Source organism: Sebastes umbrosus, chromosome 14 (assembly GCF_015220745.1).
Source record: "Sebastes umbrosus isolate fSebUmb1 chromosome 14, fSebUmb1.pri, whole genome shotgun sequence".
Classification (NCBI taxonomy): domain Eukaryota; kingdom Metazoa; phylum Chordata; class Actinopteri; order Perciformes; family Sebastidae; genus Sebastes; species Sebastes umbrosus.
The window spans coordinates 29,788,960-29,811,373 of NC_051282.1; the positions used below are offsets into that span (position 1 = coordinate 29,788,960).

The 22,414-nt window shown below is 42.2% G+C and overlaps 2 protein-coding genes across 2 annotated transcripts in view; one reads left to right on the forward strand and one right to left on the reverse strand.

Moving 5' to 3' along the window:
* The window catches only part of LOC119501138 (trinucleotide repeat-containing gene 6C protein-like), a 61,516-nt gene extending 45,494 nt beyond the window's left edge, over window positions 1-16,022 (forward strand). The window contains 15 exon segments of the mRNA XM_037791275.1: window positions 296-468; window positions 587-673; window positions 1,949-2,167; window positions 2,380-2,529; window positions 2,820-2,939; window positions 3,145-3,228; window positions 3,627-3,867; window positions 3,946-4,110; window positions 4,294-4,470; window positions 4,634-4,783; window positions 5,132-5,242; window positions 6,878-7,096; window positions 8,649-8,722; window positions 8,855-8,994; window positions 9,768-16,022. Of these exon segments, the coding sequence (XP_037647203.1) occupies window positions 296-468; window positions 587-673; window positions 1,949-2,167; window positions 2,380-2,529; window positions 2,820-2,939; window positions 3,145-3,228; window positions 3,627-3,867; window positions 3,946-4,110; window positions 4,294-4,470; window positions 4,634-4,783; window positions 5,132-5,242; window positions 6,878-7,096; window positions 8,649-8,722; window positions 8,855-8,994; window positions 9,768-10,158 (2,501 nt within the window). The 3' untranslated portion in view covers window positions 10,159-16,022.
* A 565-nt stretch (window positions 16,023-16,587) lies between these two features.
* LOC119501139 lies at window positions 16,588-22,054 on the reverse strand. Its single transcript, XM_037791276.1, has 4 exons — window positions 21,911-22,054; window positions 20,086-20,442; window positions 19,886-19,992; window positions 16,588-17,632 (listed from the first exon to the last, which is right to left on the reverse strand). The coding sequence occupies exons 1-4, from the start codon at window positions 21,957-21,959 to the stop codon at window positions 17,417-17,419; spliced, it is 729 nt and encodes a 242-aa protein (XP_037647204.1). The 5' UTR covers window positions 21,960-22,054; the 3' UTR covers window positions 16,588-17,416.
* Window positions 22,055-22,414: the final 360 nt, after the last annotated feature.

A 22,414-nucleotide genomic window follows, 5' to 3' on the forward strand; every position in this document is an offset into this window, starting at 1 on the left:
AACGAGCTGGATGCTGAACTTGAACTTGAACCAGTTGGAAAGGATTAAATCTACCACATGAAAACATATAGTCAAAGTTATATTGCTTTTTTTATTAACGTGCGGAGGTAAAGAAAAATATATTCTAATTATTGAATTGTGTAAGAATTATCCAAATAAGCACATTTGAGGCTGATAAGTTATTGATTTTGATCAATTATTCTGAAACTAATATCATAAAGTTATCACATAAGGCAGATGTAGTATAGAAGTATACGTCCTTGGTTTATATCCTCTCCTGTGGCGTGTTTTCCAGCTCCCAAACCTATGCAAGACGGATGGGGAGGTGGAGGTGGAGGTGAAGAGATGAACCTGTCGGGAGGTCAGTGGGACGCTGAGGAGGGAGACATGTGGAACAACGCCACCTCCCAGGAGAGCAACTCCTCCTGTAACTCTTGGGGCAACGCATCTAAAAAGGGCCCACCGAAGGTATGAAGCTAAGGGCTAATCACATACACAATAGTCCCTTAGTAGTCCTTTAGAAATTACAATTTTCATAGTAAAATATTATTACGTCGGTGTGGTGATGATATTTTTCTGTCCTCAGCTCTCCCAGGGAAAAGTCCCAGGGAAGCAAGAAGATGCCTGGATCATGAATCGTCTCATCAAACAGCTGACGGACATGGGCTTCCCTGTGAGTTGAAGTTACACTAAACTGCTGATTAAATTAATTTGCCCTTTAAATGTGGGGAATGAGCATGATGTAAAGCGTCTATGTGCAAGATTAGAAAACGTTCATCTACGGGAGCGACCATCAAAAAAATAACATCTGGCAGACAGCAACCTGTTTCTGCTCTGTATCGTCTCTTAAAAAACACTCCCAAAAATGAATGTTCGTACTACCAAAGATTATTCTTGATGGTTGCTTTCGTCTTCTTAATGAATTATGAATTTAAAATATTTAGGTGTAAATAAATGTGTATATTTGTTGCATGTTAAAGGTCCCATTTTGTAAAAAGTGACATTTTCATGGCTTTTATATAATAAAGCAGGTTTAAGTTCTATATAAATACTGTGAAAGTATCGAAACGCTTAATCCACGGAGAAATACGCACAGCCCGTATTCAGAAACTGTGCTTTTGAAACAATCCGTCAGGATCTCTGTCCCTTTGTGATGTCACAAATATACAATATTTAGACCAATTCACAGTTTTAAACGTAAACATTCTAAATGGGTCCCAGTTTATTTCCTGTTGCAGTGTATTTGAATGACATCAGCTGACAGGAAGTAAACATGGACCCAAGCTGTTGCATAGCAACGCAATTCTGTTGCAATTCCATTGAAATGCACTAAAACGGAGCGTTTCAGACAGAGGGTGAATACAGGTATATTCAAGCAGACAGTATGAGGAAAATAAAGTTTTTTTTTAAACATTAAAGCATGTAAACATGTTCTAGTAGAAACATAAAATACAAGTATGAACCTGAAAATGAGCACGATATGTCCCCTTTAAATTCATGTTAATTAGTCCACTCTGAGAATGATGATGGTCATTAAACCTGCAGCTATTAGTCGATTCACTTATTAGTCGATTGACAGAAAATTAATCAGCAACTATTTTGAGCATCAATTTGTCATTTTTGAGTCACTTTTGTCAGAAAAAATAGCTAAATTCTCAAATGGGAATATTTACTACTAGACATTTGAAGAAGTTATCCTGGTAAATCGTGATCGTCATTTTTCACAATTTTCTCACATTTATAGACTAAATTATTAATCGAGAAAATAATCAACAGATTAATCGGCAATGAAAACAGTCTTTTGTCGCAGCCTAAATGTGATTGGCCATTTAATGCACAGTTTGAGCATATGTGCGAGACGAGTAACCCAAATCTATTAATCAGAGTAAACCATGTAGTTGCTTTGTTTCTGCAGTGTTACTGATGCTTTTGTGGTTTTGTTCTCCAGAGGGATCCAGCAGAGGAGGCTCTGAAGAGCAACAACATGAGCCTGGACCAGGCCATGAGCGCCCTGCTGGAGAAGAAGACGGAGCTGGACAAGCGGGGGATGGGGATCTCCGGCCACGACTACAACAACGGGCTCATCAACAAGCCCATGAGCTGCGCCCGGCCTCCGCTTCTTTCCAAAGATCCCTCGGCAGATCCCCGCTTGCCCTACATGGATAAGGTAATGCATACATTTACATAAAAAATACCCTTGAAATAGTTTTGGATTTTAATGCTGGTAGGAAATGTCATTTAAATTTGGGTGTTTCAACTTTAAATACAATATTTAAGATATTACAAACCCATGGATATAGATAATTGATTTCAAGACTTGTTAAGGACCTTCTGGCACTCTGCTGACCGTCTCTCTGTCTTGACTCCCGGTCCGTCCAGCAGATGCAGAGTGGAATGTTTGGTGGCGGTGGAGCAGCACAAGCCCGGGCCATGCAGCAGCCGCAGCCGCCTCCTCAGCCGCCAGTGCCGCCTCTCAGTTCCTCTCAGCCTAGTCTACGTGCTCAAGTGCCTCAGTTTCTCTCCCCTCAGGTATAGACACACACACACACACACACGGCCTCATTTCTCACTTACTACACAAACACGTTACTAGGCAAAGCATTTTAATGTATGCAATGATAAATATTTAACATTCAGATCGCAGTCTTTTAAAACATCCCCACTACGAGTTTCTCATTTATTATGTATCAGTTTATTTTTGCTATTCAGACATCAATACTACAAGCTGATGTGGGACTTCATGTTAGTGTATATGCACCACTGATGCTCTGTTTTTACATTTTAGTTGTGTTTTTAATGTGTTGATATTTTGTCCGCAGGTTCAAGCACAGCTCTTACAGTTTGCAGCAAAAAACATTGGTCTGAATCCTGCACTTTTAACCTCACCAATAAACCCTCAACATATGACCCTCCTGAATCAACTTTACCAGCTGCAACTGGTGAGTCACATTTAGCCTCATCTGCTTTCACTTTCATTACATACATTAGATGTAATTGCCTGCAGACGCAGAAGAGCGCACTCTGCAAATATCTGCAAAGACCAAATGCATGATGAGCATTTTTAATTGGACTGTAAATAAAACTGGATATATAGACACAATGACATGTTCTGATATTGAAACTATGCTGACACTTGACACACAGGCATACCAGCGTTTACAAATTCAGCAGCAGATGTTGCAGGCGCAACGCAACGTTTCCGGCCCCATTCGACAACAAGAGCAGCAAGTAAGTTTCCCTCTTAACCTTAACTTTTCTCTTCTTTCCTGCACTCTTATTACTCATTCTGATCACTAAAAAATATCCTAAATTTACTGAGTTATAATTATTTTACCTAAAGAAAGCTGATTGTGATGCAAAAAAAGTCCTGGCCTATTTTTATTTCAGTTTTTATATTTCTTTTTTTTTTTTTAATAATTTGATTTCATTGCAATTTATTTATCAATATTATATTTTATTGCATTTTATTTGTATTTTATTGTATTTAATTATTATTGTTTTATTGTATTTTTTATTTGTAAGAAAAGTGCTATACAAATAACGTTTATTATATTATTATTATGATATAAATGTAACACTTGCACATTGTAGATCATAAATATGTCTCCATTGTGATGTCGTCACAGGTTGCACGTACAATCAATAACATGCAGCAGCAGATCCAACAGCACCAGCGTCAGCTGGCCCAGGCCCTGCTGATGAAGCAGCAGCAACAGCAGCCGCCCCCCTCCCACTCGGGCCTGCATTCTGGCGGGGGCAAATCCAGCCTGGATTCGTTTCCAGGTCACCCCCAGGCTCCAGGCCTCCCTGACCTGCAGACCAAAGAGCAGCAGTCATCTCCCAACACCTACAGCTCCTACTCTCTCTGTGAGTGCTACTTCTCTTAAGTAACGCAGCGCTAAACCGTCGCGGGCTCGTGTAAGTAACCGCTCTCTGTCTCCTCAGCTGGACTGAATCCAAACATGAATGTAAACTGCATGGAGGTGGGAGGTATGTCTATGAAGGAACCCCCCCAGCCTCAATCGCGCCTGTCGCAGTGGACGCATCCCAACTCCATCGAAAGCCTCTCTGGAAGCTCCTCTCCTCTGGAGCCCAACCTGGGCAAGCATGGTGAGGAAACAAAGAGCATCCTGGGTAATCTAAAATGAGAAGTCCCCAACTGATGCAAAGTTTATATTTATGATGACCTATCATATAACCTTAATTAACAATAAAAAGGGACAGATGCAGGATGGGTCATGTAAATGACCAGATTCATTGTTTACTTTTTACTTTAATATCCACTTCTCTCAGGTTCCAACCTGGGCCCCCCTGGTAAGCCCCCTCAGATGGAGGACTCCTACAGCCCCTACAACCTGATGTCCAGCTCAGAGTCTCCAACCAGCCCCCTGAACCCCCCAGACAGCTGGGGGCAGGGCAAGAGCAGCAATGACAAGATGGCAAATGGGACCAATATCAACTGGCCACCAGGTGAGGAAACCTTGAAGCTCTCTCTGTTGATGGTTTGTTGTTTTGGAGCCAGGTGTTTGTTTCATGTAGTTATGCATTAATATAGTTCTGTTCTTAGTGTAGAGCTTTGTGGACTATGTGAATGACACTATTATTGACATTTGCAAACATTTTTGATTTTCAGAGTTCTGCCCCGGTGTGCCCTGGAAGGGTCTCCAGAATATCGACCCGGAGACCGACCCTAACGTGACCCCCGGCAGCGTCCCCAGCGGGCCCACCATCAACACCAACATCCAAGATGTCAACCGCTACCTGCTGCGGGACAGGAGTGGAGGTGAGAGCAGAGCTGAAGCACAGTTTTCCAGCAAAGGGCTGAAAACATGTCTTTGTGAGACACTTAGTAAGACGTTTTTGTGTAGTAGAAGAAGCCGTGTCCCCGTGTATCATGCAGCTGCTGCCACCAGAGAGCCTGCTTCTTACTCTTTCTGTTCTTCATTTTCCTACTTTTAACTGTTTCTATAATCATTGTCATTTACCAGTTTACTCTTCTTTACGAGCTTACTGTCATCATTTCTTGTGCATTTGTTCCTTTTACTCCCATTTTTCTCTTTCTGCTATTTTTTCCTTATTTCTTTGTGTTTGTCTATTTGTTATTTGTTTTGTGTTGATGGCATCGCCTTAGGCTCCTCTCCCACTTCATCTCAGAGCGAGGCTCTGCCTCCCTCCACCGATTGGCCAGTCAGTGCCTACACTAGCTCGTTCAGTCTGTCGTCCCCGGAGGCGGACGATGCAGGTACATGGTTCATCCGTAACCTTCTCCCCCCCCCCCCCCACATTGCAGTGGCTGAATCACTGCAAATCAACATGATCCTCTCCCTCCTGTTACTGTAACAAGCAGAGCCTGAACCACGTCTCTCCAGTCCATTAAAGCTCCTGGTTAAATACCAGGAGCTCTCTCCCTGTCATCTTTGCCTCTCATGCAGTGCATATTTCCCCCGTGGTGTTAGTGTATCAAGTGTATCTCCTTCCTCCTTGTGTCTGGCAGTGGAAGTGCTCTCCTTTGCACAAATGTGAAAGAACTTTTAAGTCCGATCATTTTGCTCTGCAGCCTCCCTCCTGTGGGAGCAGAGGCCTGTACTACGAAGCCAGTTCAACATACCCAGAGTATCTTCTCGTTATCTGGCTTAACTAACCCTAACAAACAAGATCACGCTAAGCGGTCATTTATTTAACCTTTATTTAACCAGGAGTAAAAACTCATTGAGATTAAAAATCGCTTTTCCAAGAGTGTCCAGGCCAAGATAGGCAGCAGCACAGTTACACGGTTGCAGACATAAAACGAAGACAACGAGCAAATTACAGAATCATGAGGTATCAAGAAACATTCATCAGCATTCAAAACATCTGCAGCCAGATGTGCTTGCTTCCAAGTCTTTTAGAAGCAATATTCTTAAAGACTTAAAAATCTTTTTAAAGACATCCAGTGAGACCAGCTCTCGAAAGTTCAGGTAATTTTGTAACTGATTCCAAGAAGAGGGAGTTCAGTAGGTTCAGTACGGACTTTGGGGACAGTTAGTAGGATTAAGTCCCGGGAGCAAAGACGGTAACTTCCCGTACTTTTTTGAAGGATGTAGGTCCGTGGGTGAGATGGAAGCAGACCAAGAATAGCCTTATAAAGAAGAACACGCCAATGGTTCAGTCTACGGGTGGTCAAGGCAGACCATCCTACCTGAGCATACAAAGAGCAGTGGTGCATAAGGGCTTTAAAATTTGTAATAAATCTCAGTGCTCCATGATAGACAGTAGACAGTAGACAGTAGACAGTATCCAGCGTGCGTAGGCTCTGAGAGGATGCATGCATGTATATAACATCGCCGTAAATCAACCCAGGGTTTCTCAATCTGGATATGAGCGCGTTCACATGAAAGGGGGCTGGTTTTGCAGCATCTGACCAATCACAAACATGGACAAGTCTACTGTCAGCAGAGCGGCACATTATACAAAGTAAGAGCAAACTATAATATTAGACGAATATGAAGAAGTTAAACACATAAAAGTAAAAAACTAAATATAAAAACATAATTCAAAGCGGTAAACACCCACAGCATCCAGCCAGCTGTCCTTCCTGTATCTGTCAGTTTAAACTGTGTTGTTTTTAGTCTGGATTATGATTTTAACTTCTTCATATTTGTGTAATATTATCATACGATCCGCTTACTGAGCTGTGATTGGTCAGTAGGCGGTGTTTTTATACAAGTTGATCTCTTATCTGGAACATAACCTGCTCCATCCACCGTTGCAGGACGGAAAACCCTGAAGTTACCTCGCTAACCTCAAATCCTGCTTGGTAGTACAGGTCCCCAGCTGTCTTTCTGTCTCTTGGTTCTGCAGGCCAACATTTCACTCTCACTCTTTTATTCCCAAACAGGTAAACTGTCAGAGATGAAATCTACTTGGTCTTCAGGCCCCGTTTCTCACAGCCAGGCCTCTCTGTCCCACGAGCTGTGGAAGGTCCCTCAGGGCCCCCGGAGCAGCAACGTGGCCCCGTCCCGACCCCCACCCGGCCTCAGCAACCCCAAGCCTTCCTCAACCTGGGGGGGCAACTCCCTGGGTCTGGCCCAAGGCTGGAGCAGCTCTTACACCTCAGGTAGTCTGAGAGAGAACTATATCTATACAGTATAAGCCAGGCAGAAACGTTTTTTTACGTTTCCTTCTGCGATAATGACAGAACTGATCTGACATGAAACTTATCTGTACAAGAAATGTCGGCAAACATTACAGGGTTAATAGTAGAATCTAACTCTGCTCCATTATCAGTCAAAGCTGTGTCTTTCGAACCATTTCACATAACTTTCACAAACATTTTTGTGCAGATGAAGAAGTTAGCAAAAGTAATCAAGCAGATGAAGCCATTTTCTTTTGTGTCAAAAGCCCAGTTGAACTCATTTTGACTTGTATGATCACGTGAAGTTAAGATTGTCTTTGTTGAAGTTATTATTTAATGTGGCCGAGGACCAGAAACCATGTGGCCTGTTTGAAGAATTTCTCCCACGATCGCATCTTAGTATAACAGGAAATATCCTCAAACCCTCGGATATAATGTAATAACCAAAATGTTACTTACAATAATTACTTGATTACACAAGACAGTTAAACAGGTGTACTGGTTTTATTGTTAGTGAATGAACAGATTAAACATTGTTGCAGTTCTGTTGGCATCAAAGACGTGTAGACATGTGACATGTAAGCTAATGTTCTTGTCCGTTATGTGAAAATACTGGGCATCAAAAAACTGAAATTAAAACTGAAGTAGGAGAGATTGGAGCAAATACGATTTAAAAAAGTTATTTTTATAAAACGGTCGCTATAAACTGACAGTAGTACATGAAACAGGTAACCTGAAAAAAATCATGTGTCCTCCGGTGCTCCTAACGGCATCTGCAAGATTTCACAGACCGGAGGAAAACAAGCAGTCAGAGCTGATCTGAGGTCTGCTGTCCATCTGCCGTCTATGAGAGCCGTCTGTCAATCACTCGCGAACTCCGACCAAACGGTCAAACTAGGCAGCGCTGATCAAATATGAATCAATATTCTGTTACGTTAATGCCTATTTCTCTCCTCAAATGTTTTCAGAATCATCTTGTAGTGCGCGGTTTAGCTGTAAAATGTGAATGTTTGTGACGCCACCGCCAAGTTCTGGTCACATGACCGGAGCTCACCCAATAGGAACGCTCTCTCTATGAAATGACCTGTGATTGGTCAAAGTCTCCCGTCACGGGCTAGATGTTTTAAAGCCTGAAAACAGAGCCATGAGGAGGAGCAGAAGTCTAGTTTTCTCTCAGAACACTTGAATTACAATATGCTGAAAGGTTGTTATGAGATCTTTGCCCAATGATGCCAAAAACATTCTGCCTACTGCAGCTTTAAATGAGACTTACTGCAAAGTTAAGACCCAAAGTTCAAGACATTTCTCTCTGTCGTGAAATGTGAGCCATAGTGTGTAAGTGTGTATGGGGTTGTACAGTTTGCAGTATGAGTGTACTCGGAGCGTGAGCTGCACTGTGATGTGGTGAACAACCCGACTGACAACGACTTCAGAAGATCTTGTTGTGGTTGAACAGGTGTCAACTGACACTGGGTGGATGTCGACACCACCCATACAGTGTTGGTAACTGATTTTGTCTCTGTCTTCTACACAGCAGGTACCACGTGGAGTACAGACAGCTCCACCAGGACCAGCAGCTGGCTGGTTCTGAGGAACCTCACTCCACAGGTACCAGTTTACAATCAGCTGCTCCCTCTTAGCCCTTTAAGCATTTAGGCCTCACAGAGAATGAACTGCATCTTCCTCACTCTCTCTCTCTCTCTCTCTCTCTCTCTCTGTGTGTGCTTGTTTGTGTCCCAGATTGACGGTTCGACTCTGCGTACACTGTGCATGCAACACGGCCCCCTCATCACATTCCACCTCAACTTGACGCAGGGCAACGCTGTGGTGCGCTACAGCTCCAAGGATGAAGCTGCCAAGGCTCAGAAGTCCCTGCACATGTAAGTCTTTTAACCATCTTTTTCCACTCAAGTATTGATAAAAAAAATTATCAATAATCCCTCCAAAATACCAAATTAAGACACCAAGACCTTGAGGAACACCATAGAAGAAGTCATGCTGTGATTTGGGATCAAAAACTTTTGACATTTGGAGATTTCTGCAAGAATTGCATTTTTCGGCGATTGGATGGCGAGCACTTGTGTTGTGTAAACTGCTCAGAAACCCCCTTATTGTCAATCTAGCTAGGAAAGCCATCCATCCTCTGAATGCTCTAGGACTGTAGTTTGTGACTGTAAAGTTTCTTGAGGCTGTGATTATCCTAGAGGTCACCACAGGTCATTTTATACAGTGACTGTTTAGCGACCTCGGTACGCAGAAACCATTTTAGAATAGGTGATAATAACACATTTATACTGCAAGCAAAATATTAATATTTTTGCCCCAAACTGCATGTGATTATCATAAAGTGGGCATGTCCGTAACGGGGAGACTCGTGGGTACCCATAGAACCCATTTTCATCCACATATAACAAGGACGTTTTTGAAGCTACCAAAGCTGAAGTAGCACTCTGTAGTTCTTCCTTTCCTCCAACGACGTCTCCGGATGCAGGAAGAACAACAGATTTTGTAAACGGCGTCCCAGAGGCACAGAGGACATTGGCAGCCATTTTTCGCACTACATCCCTAACTCAGATAGAGATAAGGTTGAAAAATATGTCAATTTTCCCTTTAACCATTGCGCTTGTTGTTATGTTATTCCTCTCACCTCCAGGTGTGTGCTCGGGAACACCACCATCCTGGCAGAGTTCGCCGGGGAAGAGGAAGTGAACCGCTTCTTTGCACAGGGCCAGTCACTTGGCGGAACGACCAGCTGGCAAGCCTCTCCAGGCGGCAATCAGTCAAGGATGGGTGGCAGCGGGTCCGGATCCTCCCATCCCATCGGTCACTCACCCCACTGGAACAACAACAACGGCGGCGGCGGTAACGGCGGCGGCCTGGGAACAGGCGGAGGAAAGGCGGGCGGAGAGTTGCTGTGGGGTGGCGTGCCGCAGTATTCCAGCCTGTGGGGACCCCCGAGCGGAGAGGAGGGACGGGTCATGGGGAGTCCCACCCCAATCAATACGCTGCTGCCTGGGGACCTGCTGAGCGGGGAGTCCATGTAGGACGGAAGAGCCCGGGAGGAACAAAACACCAACAGGAGCAAAAACCTTTGCAAATCATTGTGGAGATAATCAGTGTGGCTGTAACGGTGAAAAGGAGAGACGAGAGGAGGGCGAGGCCACATCCTCGCTGCTCACCCTCGCCAACCTCCTCGACTCCTTTTTGTTTTTAATGACATTTCAGTTGCAGTTCTTTTTGTGAATCTCAGTGAGAGATTTTAGTCACAGTGTTCAGCTTTTACTTTTTGGAGACACAGGAAGTTTTTCCTTCAACGAAGAAAGAGAAACTTTTTACAAACTTTTTGGGGAACTCGCCGTGTGAAACGTACTTTAGTTCAAACTGACACACGACGAGCCTACCATCTTTAAACTTGCGTAATCCCTCTCTCTTGCCTGTTCAGGCAATCATACTGCACCTCAGAGATCCACGAAAAAAAGGCGTCATTCCCAAAGTAAAAAGCCCTTCAATCAGAGTGGTTGTCGAACTTTCAGCTGGTCCAGACTCAACATTTTGTTTCTCTCAGCACTAATATTAGCCTTAACCTCTTTCCTGCCCTGCTATCCTCACTCACTCTGTACTTGGTGAAGAAGCATACGGACACTTGCACACCCTTATTTCTGAGCCAGTGAAACCTGAGTGGAGAGTACATGCTGCTGTGGCTCGACGTTAGCAACCACAGCTCACAACTTCAGTGCATTTTTTTTTGCAAGCAGATTGAGTTCCCCCCCACACAACGCTCAAAGGGAATGATGCAACTCTGTTCGCCGTGTTCAAGCCATTTATTTTTGTAGTTTTTTTTCTTCTTCTTCTTAAAACCATTGCAAACAAAAGAAATATTATTCAAATGTGTCTGTCAATCTGGTGGGGGTGGGGGGTGGAGAGAGATTTGGGGGTCGTCGCATGTACAGTTATGGACGACAAAATGAACCACTGCTATTACTAAGGAACTGTAAAGACAAACACTTCAATGCACCTCAACTCGTCTGCGGGCAAACTCGCAGTTTGGTCTCTCAGTTTCGGACCCTCTCACTGATGTTGTGGAAAACCTCAAGTTAAATGTTCCCCGACTGGTGTGTGTGTTTCCCACCATTTCAAGTGACGTGCAATATAAGCCACAGACTTTACCGTCCAAGCACCCTACCACGGCCTCTCGCAGAAAGAGAGGAGACTGTAAGGAAACGCTATCGGCCCCACCCCCCTAAAACTGCCACTACTACCCTTCATCTCCCCCTCGAGAGTGTGTGAGCTCAGGAGAGGAGCGAGCTGGTCTTCAACCACCTTCTGTCCGAGATACAAGGACGTACACAAAGCACTTCTTCAGCCAGCCTCTCCACACTCATGCCGGTGATGGTTTTTTTCGGGGGGAGACGGAGGGACGGGTGTGAGTGTGTGAGTATTTCTGTGTATGTGTGTGTAGATGTGTGTGCTTGGGGGTGAAGGCATCAAACCAAAATGAGAGGAGACAGTTTTTTGTTTTTTTACCCAAAAGACCAGTTTTTTTTGCCCAAATTTGGTAGGAAAGTTTGAAGCAAAGATTTGTGAATAGTTGGTCTATCATAGCACTTAGCAAGAGCGTCGCAGCTCCTTATACCCTTAATGCCAACGAATAGAAGAAAAGGAGAAGCAACACTGGCAAATAAAAACTGAAAAAGACAAAAAAGCAATCTGCTTAGTGGCTTCTCTATATACTTATTTTTTAACTTGGATGTGAAGATTTTTTTTTTTTTTTTTCAATCCTTCTTCCCTCAAGTCGTCGGTGGGACCAGGAAGGATATCAAACATGGTAGCAAAGTGAAGGGAAATACAAAGAAAGAACTGACGATGGGTGCGCGCAGGGAAAGACCCCGAAGCACTCGCCCTCTTTTTATCAAAGTAAATATCACTGTTACATTGCATACTTTGAAATCTTTAGCCTTTTTGGTGTCTGGAAAACACTCGACGTGTTTTATGTTCTACTGGATCCAGCAGGGAGGATCGCCATCTTTCTTCATCCTTTTTCTTTCTATTTGGAGGCCCTGCCAACCTGTGTGATAGTGTGGCCACTGAGTGCCTGCCTGCTGCAGAGTGCAGTGCTCTGCAGCAGCCCTCACCCTCACCCTGCCCTCCTCTCTTCCCCTCTCTCTCGCTCGCTCTCTCGCCGCCTCCCTGCGGATCCCTACAGACTGGCTTCCCTCCTCTTCCTCCCCCCTGGCCTCCAGGCCAAGAGCAGCTCTTTCAGAACTGGCCCACCTGTATTAAATCTACTACTACTGCTGCGCCAGAGTCTGTCCTCAGCAAACCTCCACTCTTCTCTTTGTGTCTCTCTCCTGCAAGGAATCACTTTAGCCAGACACGGAGGCGTTTGATGTGTTTTTTGTTTTTGGAATTTGCCAGTGTGCATTTTTTTATTTGATTGTTTGTCATGAAGTTTGCTGATATTGTTGCTGTTTATCATTGATGATATAGATAATAATTGTTTTTATGATGATTTCATGGCTTTTTTCAAAATATTGGTCTTTATGCAGTGTTCAGCTTCTCTCCTGCCCCCCCTCCCCACTGCCTCCGAAAGGCACAAAGCGGTGTGTAGCGGAGAGGGTACGCCTCAGCCGTGCAGCAAAGGCCACGCGAAACACACACTGCAAGATCTCAGTAGAACAAGGTCGGTGGGGTGGAGTTCTTTACGTCGGGTTTTTGAAGAGTCAAATCAATTGGGGGAAAAGGTTGTGTAGTCAAGTCAAAAAGGTTCCTCCAGGATAGTGAGCCAACTTCCTCTGTCCATCCTGGGGCCGCCTCCACATCTATGTCGTCTCATAACACGCATCCTTTTAGTGTTGATGGGCCTCACTCACACTGGTGCTTTATGTTTAACTCTGGGAGCACTCAGTTACACTTAGAACCACCTCAACTGATAACAGCCTTCCATTTCTATGCAAAGACAAGGAGGTGTTCGTTCACAGCCATCTAGAAAATCACAGCCATCCCCTCCCCCCCCCCCCCTCTTACATCTGCCAATCACTTCAATATCTCAACCTTTACTACCAGGCAGCTTCCCTTGACAACCTCCCCTGGATCAAATAAAGGGTTTAGTCTCCCACTGTGTGGTACAGAGCTACTAGATGACACTAAATGACCTGCTGGAGGCAACTAGTTGTTGGCAAAAACAGAGTCTTCAGTCTTGTGCCAACTTATCTGCAAACTTCCACCTTGCCATATCCTAATTTATCTTTAGCGTGATGAGACTTTCTGTTATTGCTGCAGGAAGGGCGTACGACCACAAGCTCCAGCTGTAGGAGGCTTGAGGAGTAGAAGGGCAGGACAGATGAATGGTGCTGGTCTGTCACCAACAGTGGACTGGAAATGTAGTGGCTGCTGGAGGAGGAGGATTATGAGGATGTGAGGGGGGGTGGTCCCTGTATGTGTCTGTGCACTGTTTATGGGTCACATCGGGTACATCTCTTTAAAAACCAAAAACATCTTTTTCTTTATCATCAACGCAAAAACTAGAAAACTACAAAAAAAAAACGAGTCTGTTTGAGCAGTGCACTCCGAGGCTGAGATGTTCTGTTTGTTTGCCGCCTTCTCGCCCCGTCTGGGCTCGCTATCTGGGCCACATGTGGGGAAGCTGTATCCAGGCGGTTCATTTTGAACCTCCAACCTGAAGGTCGCGCCAGCATTTATATATATAACAGGTCATTTCTGCTCATCTGGCTTCTGGGGGGCAAGGGGGTCGCAGCAGGGACCCGACGTTATCAGCAGAAATAGGGGACACACCTCAAGTTCGGTACCAAGTCTTAAAACTTAACGGGATTTGCCCTCTTCCAGAGTCGCCTCAGACTCCCCATCATTCAACGAAACAATCACTATTGCCTGTGTCGTCTGTCTGTTGTGTTCCTGATAAACCTGCATTTACTCCACACTGGACTTGAATCAAGCAACTGGCGTCGGATGTGGGTCGTCGAACAGAGCGGGTTACTGGGACGGAGGTCGAGTCTCAGATGTGCCCTGGATTTTTTAATGTTTTTTTTCGGCGCAGCACCAGCACTGAGAGCCCCGCCCCACTCCCACACCCCCTCGCCTGCACTCTTATCTACCTGTCTAAGTGTTGGAAATCAGATGCGCTCCCTTTTTTTTTTAAAGTCACACAGACTCAAAGGCAACTGGAGCTCGAGCAGAATATGCTTCTCAATCATGGATCAGACGAGGTGTCTGGGGGCAGGGGCCCCGAGAAGAGTTGAATTAGCAAATCGCTCTTTAAAAACAAACAAAGGCCTGGGTTGAATATGCACATGCTAGTTCATATACAGTATACAACCAAGAGTACATAATGGGTGTGTATATGGCTAGATCTCTCTGTTTTCCACTTAGCCTAAGCCCCCCTAACCCTAACCCCGCCCCGGCTTTGGCCCTTACCCCTGTGTATCCTCCTCCACATTATATTTCCCAGAAGACAAGATCATAAACATATCAGAGTAATACAAAATAATGAAAAACAAATACTTGAATCAAAAGAAGCGCCAATAATGTAATGTGAACACTTTTTTGTAGTGGTTTTTTGTCTCATTCATACACTTCAGAGATTTTTGATAGCATCGGTTCAGAGTGAATTAAATTTGAAATACGAGTGTTGTTGAAAACAAAGAGCGATTATAAAGGCAAATTTTTACATCTGTTGTATTTGAGTGTTTGCACAAGGCTGCTTGTACTGTATGTTGTACGGATGAATGTTTAGTGTGCGAGGTGAACGTATACGTACGCGTGAGAGCTCGTGATTACAGCGGAGGAAATTTCCGCCTTGTGTTTCTTTTCAATTCAGTATAATTTTTTTTTTTTTTTTTTTTTTGCTTGTCAGAAATATATACTGATGTTAATTGTTACTAGCCTCTAGCGTTGCACTGAGTGTCAGCCTCACCCCTCATCCAGCTAAACGAACAACAATGATACAAGTACTGAGGGGAGACGGGGACAGTTCACGTGTAAATGTTTACTCAAGGACTAAAATAAGTGTGTTTTTAAAAATGTAATGTTTATCTACCTTAGTGGCTTTCATTGTGGAATAATCCAAGAAAGTATGGATCATAATTGAGTATTGCACCATTTTTTCGGACTATAAACCTTAAAAAAAAAAAAAAAACGAGAAAACTGAAAAAAAAAATCACTTATGTATAAAAAAAATGCAGCAAAAAAAGTATTTTGCAGACCTGTGGCCATAGATTTGGGGTAGAGGGGACTTCAGCTCTCCCAAATCTGAGCAACGGAGAGAGTGAAGGACAAGACATCAGACTGAGCCTTGGCTTCTAGGGCTCACTACAGAGGTGCCTACCTTTTTGGTTTGTTAGCTTTCGTTCTGTTTTTGTTCAATTTCTCTCATGTTGTCATTTTTTTTTTTTTTTCCTGCAAGGCCACTGACGGTTTACAAACACTTTTGTTTTTTTTCTGGAGTTAAAAAAAAAAAAAAAAAAAAAATCAGCAACACAAAGGAATAAAACCATGGGAATGTTGGGAATGTTGGGAAAAGATAAAAAAAAAATAAAAAAAAAGGACAAATGCTTCCATTTTTAAGAAACACAACACTTCAAAGAATGAAGATTTCTTGTGCTACTTTCAGAGCTCTGGGATTGAACAGTGTTGTCTCGTTCTGTTTAACCTTCTTTTGTTCTGTGTTAATGTTGATTTCATGGACTATCTGAAGCCTGTATGTTTTATGTTGATTATATATATTTTTCCTTTATATAAAAAAAAGAAAAAAAGAAAAGAAAAAAAAGACATAATTGCTCACTATCTTGCACACACACGAAAAAGTGGATCTTGTCTCAGGAAGGCCAGGGTTCCAGAGTACCAACTCCACGCCATTTAATGTACATTTTTATGACTAGTAAAAAAAAAAAAAGGATGATTTAAAAGAAACAATTCTAAGCACTGAAAGTTATGGATTTCAGAAGAAGAGAAAAAAACCTTTTGTTTCTAAATCCGTAGCAGTTACATAATAACCAAATAATGGACTTTAAATGAAAAATGGAGTGCTTTATATATAAATCTATATATTAAAATTGCTTTACATTTAAAAACAAACAAAAAAAAAAGGTAAATGATTTTGATTGTTAAAAAAAGAGACGGTGAAATAACATGCAAGATGCTGTATGTTTGAATCTTTATTGTGTTTTTGTTAATGAGGTCCCGTCCTGACTGAATCAGGAACATTGTGCATTACTCTTTCTTTCCTCTTTCTCTCTCTCATTCTCCCACAGCGGGTATTATTATTATTATTATTAATAGATAAATCAGACTTTTGTGGAGCATTTTTCACATTTTGGAGGATGTTTGTAAAACATGAGCTGGTTGTAAAGGATCATGAAACTATGCACAAGTGTTTGGGGGAGGGGAGGGTTGGAAGATGGGGATTTTATGGCCTACTTCTACGTGGCTGATCTATTGCAGGGGTTTTTGGGATCCAATGTGTTTTTATTTGTTTTTTTAAGGGGGTGTGGGTGGGGGGGTGGAGAGGTGATTCATGTAGAGCCCTCCGCCTCCAGCTTCCTTCCCCTGATTCAGATTGACCTAGCGCTACATCGCCATGCTGTGTATTCCTAAAACCAATGAGCGTCTCACTCTTTAGCACTGTGGGATTCTAGCCTGTCACCCTCAACGGGTTTCTTCTCAGTTGTTTAGATTTTTATTTTTTTTTTTTGAGGGCGGGGTGGGGGTACGGGATTAGGGCTGCTTTTATTTCTCTTTTTTTTGCCTTTTTTTTTGTTTTTGAAATACTAAGTAAAAATGTCTGTACTGAGATTTAATGAAAAGTCAGTGGCTTGTAATGTTTTATTTTTTTTTTCTCTCTGTATATCTCTTTCTCCTCATAGAATGTGATTGTTAAATGACATGCACCGAAACAAAATGTTTTCATGAACTATGGAGCTTCTTTCAAATATTAATAAAATAGCATTTTTTTCTTGGCTGTTAAAAATGTGCCATTTGGTGTTTGTTTAGTTTAGTTTCGTTTATTAAGATCCCCGTTAGCTACAGCTTTTCTTCCTGGGGTCCACAAACACACATGAACAGGACAAGACAAAAACACACACAGAATAATATAACATATTATTACAGAAGTAGAAGTGCACTCGGAGAGCGCAGACCTCCGACAAGGCAAGTTTCATATACGTGACTCTTTATTTCCTGAACGAGAATTCACCTCTCAGTTTCGTGTTTCATATATCTGCGGTGGAGCCGGTGTCATTTCCTGTGAGGCGTTTTTCTGCAGCGTTGTGCAGAGTGCCAGAGTTCAAGTTAGACTCTGAGGGCGGCGAGCTGTCTGGGGCAGGCGTAATAGTTGTCCTGTGGTTGTCGGAAGTTGGGGTTAGCGTACACAGGGAAGTTGACTTCCTCCAGGTGTGAGGTGGTCTCGGGGTTATTTTGGGGGACTCCGGCGCTCTGCTGCTTCCTGGTCATTTCCTCATAGATAGGAGCTGAAGGTTGTGGTCTGTGATGACGCCTCGCCTTCATCTACAACATAAAACATTATTTATTATGCTTATGGAAAAAAAATTTCGGGTCATGCATACGTCAGATTATATTCAATATTAGCAAGCTTCTGCACTTAATATTTGCTTTTATGCTCAAGACCTCAAGTTCCAGTATGTATTTATTACTTTTAACTTCTGTGTTAAATCAGTTAATCTGCCGATTGTTACCTCAATTAATCGATTTTAGTCTATAAAATGTCCATCACCATATCCCAGAGTCCAAGGTAACATCATGCAAACACCCAAAAACTAAAAGATATTCGGATTACAATCATTCAAAAAGTAAAATTATCGTAAGTATTTACAATTGAGAAGCTGGAAGCAGAGAATTTTTGGCGTCTTTGCTCAAGAAATGACTTAAATGTTTATTAAATGAGTCGATCTTTGTGCATGTTTGAAAGAGTAATGCCTTTTTATTCCTGCAGAACAGCAACTTTTTTCCTTTTGGATGAGAAAAGACACATTAATAGAAAGAAAGATAATCATTTGTCAGCCCCTCTTGTAAACTGTCTGTGTTCCAGGTTCAACCTTTCTTTTGGTATAGAAATATTTATCCTCCTATTCTTCAGCCGCGCTGCATAACTTAATGACTTACTCTCAAATGAATGACAAGGGGAAAAACCAAAGATGAGAAAAAGGAAAAATAATGTGTGGGCTGGATGTCTTGCAGCTCTGTAATAGTAGATGTAAAGTAGGCTAAGATATACAGCACAAGTTGAGACTTGTTGGTCAGCAAAGTAACACACAATAGCCGAATAATATGAACCCTTTTACAACCCAGTAGGCCTATATATATATATATATATATATATATATATATATATATATACCTGTAATAAACACAGATTAAGTGAAAAAAAGTGATGATTTAATTAACTGTGATGATCATTTTTGAGTCCGTAGCTTGTTCCAGTTGTCAGATATCATACTGTATGTCTGTCAGCCAGTGATGGTGAAAGTCTACTTCTGTTGGATATTTCTTATTGATGTGGAGATTTTGCCCTTTGCCTTTTGGCATAATGTCGCAGATTATTGTGAGTCATACGCCAACAACCCCAGCAGTAATTATCAGGCCTCAAAAATTGTCTTGAGAACTAGCTCAGTCAAACAGACGTCTGTCAGGCCTCAATTAACGCTGACACATTAATTGGTGTTGACCTTAATATGACTCACTCGTGTAACTGTAATTGTGATTAACAGCAGCTAGTGCGTCAGTCAGAAATACTGCAACATTATGGGAGATGAGGAGAAAAGACGCACTGGCCCAATTCCACTCCGTTCGTGTGGAGGGTCCGCCATATTTAGTACCATCCCAAACCAGTCAGTGGGGAGTGGAAGTGGGTTATAAAACCCTCCAACAACGAGTCTGCATCGATGCCGACTTAACCAGCTGCCCTTACTGACGACGTGCAACGCCGTTTTGTGTTCGTCATGTCAGTTCTGTGCGACTACCGGTTCAAACACTCACTGTAAACCACTCAAACTAAGATTTTATTTATTCTACTTTATTATCATACAGACGTCAACAACATAAAGTAAACACATTGTATTTAGGATCAAATATACCCTTGTCTAGTCTAGAAAACAGTAGACATGTTCAGTAGATTGTGAAGCGTTCAACATATATTTATTATTGTTTACCCCTATCAGCAGCTATAACCCCATAAATTATTATATCTTCAACTGTGCAATACTGACTTAGTGTAATAATTATAATAATCTGGTTTACAGGTTTAATCTGGTACATTTAAACTAATATTCATATTTATTTACACTAGTCTTGCATTTTTATAAATGCATGCATTTATATTATTTGCATATATCTTATTTTTCAGCATTATTATTTGGACTGTTATATATAGTTCTTATTTATATTTTCTCATGATTTCCATCCATCCATCCATCCAGAGCAAAATATAACTCAGGTTCCCCCCGAGGATCAATATAGTATTTCTGATTCTGATATTTATTTATTTCCTTGCCGGAGAGAGGGGAGTTCGTCCCGCTGTATTTATACCCTCCACTTTAAAGAAGGAGCTTTATTGAGCTGTGAGTGTGACTACAGATGTAGTTCACTCCGTCACAGAGTAGGAGATGTAGGGGCCAGATTGGAATTGGGCGTCTGTGTGTCTAACACATTGTTGCTTTACAATATAGCAACCTTAAGAAAAAACTCATTGAGTTAAATCTGCATCCTGCTCAATGAAATGTCAGTTGAAGTGTAAATACTCACACATTTCTCTATGGCCAGCCAGCTGATTGTGAGCAGAAGAAACGTCGCCACTGTAAAGATGCTGAAGAGCAGAGGAGGGTAACTGGGAGAGCACTGGCATGACCTCCCTGCACCACAAACACACGACAACACACGTGACAATCTGCACTTTTAGGGTTTAACTGCAGCAGAGTGTATTGTGAGGTGTTTGAACCACATACCTGTCCCTTCAACCAACAAGAAAACCCTCTGAGCCCTGAGGATGATGCGATCAGAGCTTTTCTCCTTTCTGTAGCTCAGCTCCCACATGTAGAGTCCAGCGTCACTGAGCTGTAAATGGGATATGGTCACGTTAACCTGCAAGGAGCCCAGACCTCCGCAGAGCTGCAGACGCCCCCTGTGTTCGGGGTCGACCCTCGGCTCGTCGCCCTCGGCCATGGACAGCAGGGTGGTCTGGCTCTGGGCGCTGCGGTGGTAAAGGTGGAGGCCCATCAGGCTGCTGTGCCTCCTCTGAGGGGAGCAGGAGAGCTCCAGTGATTGGCTCTCTGTCAGCTGCCTAAAGATCAACTCTGCAGAGGCTGGAGGAGACAAATACACAGTTAATGCCCGTCTTTAGTCATGCTAGCAGGATAGCTGTGGATGACAAGGTCGATCAATCCACCCACCTGATTCGACTGTTATCAGGCCATTAAATAGGTGTTATCAGTCACTAAGCACCAAAGATGTGGTTCATTAGGGGCCTACTACACCTACCACGTTGTAAAAGTGAAACTATAAAACAAGCAACACGTTCTAACATTTTGAGCACAAACAAAAAGGCTTCTTTAGGTTTAGGCAACAAAACTACAACTTCTTTAGGTTTAAGCAATAAATCTGCAACTTCTTTAGGTTTAGGCAACATAACTACAACTTATTTAGGTTTAAGCAATAAATCTGCAACTTCTTTAGGTTTAGGCAACAAAGCTACAACTTCTTTAAGTTTAGGCAGCAAAACTACAACTTATTTAGGTTTAGGCATAAAAACTACAACTTCTCTCGGTTTAGACAACAAAAACTACAACTTCTTTAGGTTAAGTCAATAAATCTACAACTTTTTTACATCTAGGCAACAAAACTACAACTTTATGCACGTATTGTTGAAAAAAAAATAGACATAGAAGCCTAAATAAAGGCTTCAGTTCAGGTTGCGGTTACGTGAGACTCAGCTGAGACGGAGCCGAGCAGACAGCTGCTGACCAGATTAAAATGAGAGACAATCTGTAGAGTAAAAAAAATACTGACACCCTCCAGTCTAGACATGCAAGGGGTGGACGGGAATGATTGTCTTTTTTTACAGTGTTGCAATACAGGGGCATTTGAGGGGATACAGTGATTCACAACCTTTAAAATAAAGTGAGACAGGGCTGTAAAGTAGGCCCTGTAGGGGGCCCAAGGGGTCCATGGTTCAGATTGTTATTAAAGGTGTCTGACAACATTATGGAAAGGACCCTACAGAGAAATTAAACCTTTTTTCTGCAGCTAGTGGCTGCAGCATTCTCCCACAATAATGGACCAATTTCAAAAAGAGCTGTCCCCATTAGACACTTGGACACAAAGACGTGGGAAAATAGGGTCAAAGTCAACATTTAACTTTTCATAAAGCCGACAATGTGACCACCATAACCAAATTTCTATTTCCAATGCTTTGGTTTATACCTGAATACTAGCAAAACTGATTGTTTAGTGAAGAATCAAAACAATAATTCAATTTAAATACTACGATGTTTAGTGCTAATTAGCTAATAATAACATGTTGACATGCTAAACTATGATGGTGAACATGGTCAACATTATACCTGCTTAACATCAGCATGTTGTCATCAGCATGTTTGCATTTAGTTCTAAGCACCGCTGTAGCAGCGAGCATGGCTGTAACCAAAGCCACACAACTGTGGTCTGATTTACTTCCCAGTAAATAAAATCAGATAACACTGTAGAGGGTGGAGCAAAAAAACTTAATGTTACAGTTTTTTGTAAGTATTAAGTAAAATGTGAAAAATCTCTTACCTTCAAAGAGCTGAATTAAAATGAGAATGCATGCCAAGCTCGTCTTCATGGCCGTTTCGGTTATAAAGGCACTAAGATATACAAAAGCTAAGTCATATTGTACTCCTCCTATTTCCTTCAGTGTCTCGAGAGACTCTGTGGACAGCCTCACTTTTTTATTGTTCTTCACCTCAAAGCAGGAAGAGGACGTCAAAGCAAGAACTGCCGTTGAAATACTGCAGTTGGTCTTGTAGACATTGAGAACTGAATTTTAAATATTTCTCAGACTCGGGATGTTAAGCATCAGACTTTAAAACATTCAGCCACTTATGTATAAAGGGGGTGCATCCAAAATGTCCTAAAAAGTCATGGTACGATATACCATAAAAATTACTTTTTTGTGACATACTATACTGTGACTTTATATGACATTTTTATGGCATGCAAAAAAAGTCATAGTATAGTATTTCAAAAAAATTTAATGAAAAAAAAGTCATAGTATGGTATGTCGAAAAATTTCATGAA

Coding starts and splice junctions, on each gene's coding strand:
- LOC119501139 (XM_037791276.1), bottom strand. CDS start 21,959: ATGAAGACGAGCTTGGCATGCATTCTCATTTTAATTCAGCTCTTTGAA. Junction 20,443..21,910: donor TTTAATTCAGCTCTTTGAAG/GTAAGAGATTTT, acceptor TGTCTCCTCCAG/CCTCTGCAGAGTTGATCTTT. Junction 19,993..20,085: donor CTTGTTGGTTGAAGGGACAG/GTATGTGGTTCA, acceptor TTTGTGGTGCAG/GGAGGTCATGCCAGTGCTCT.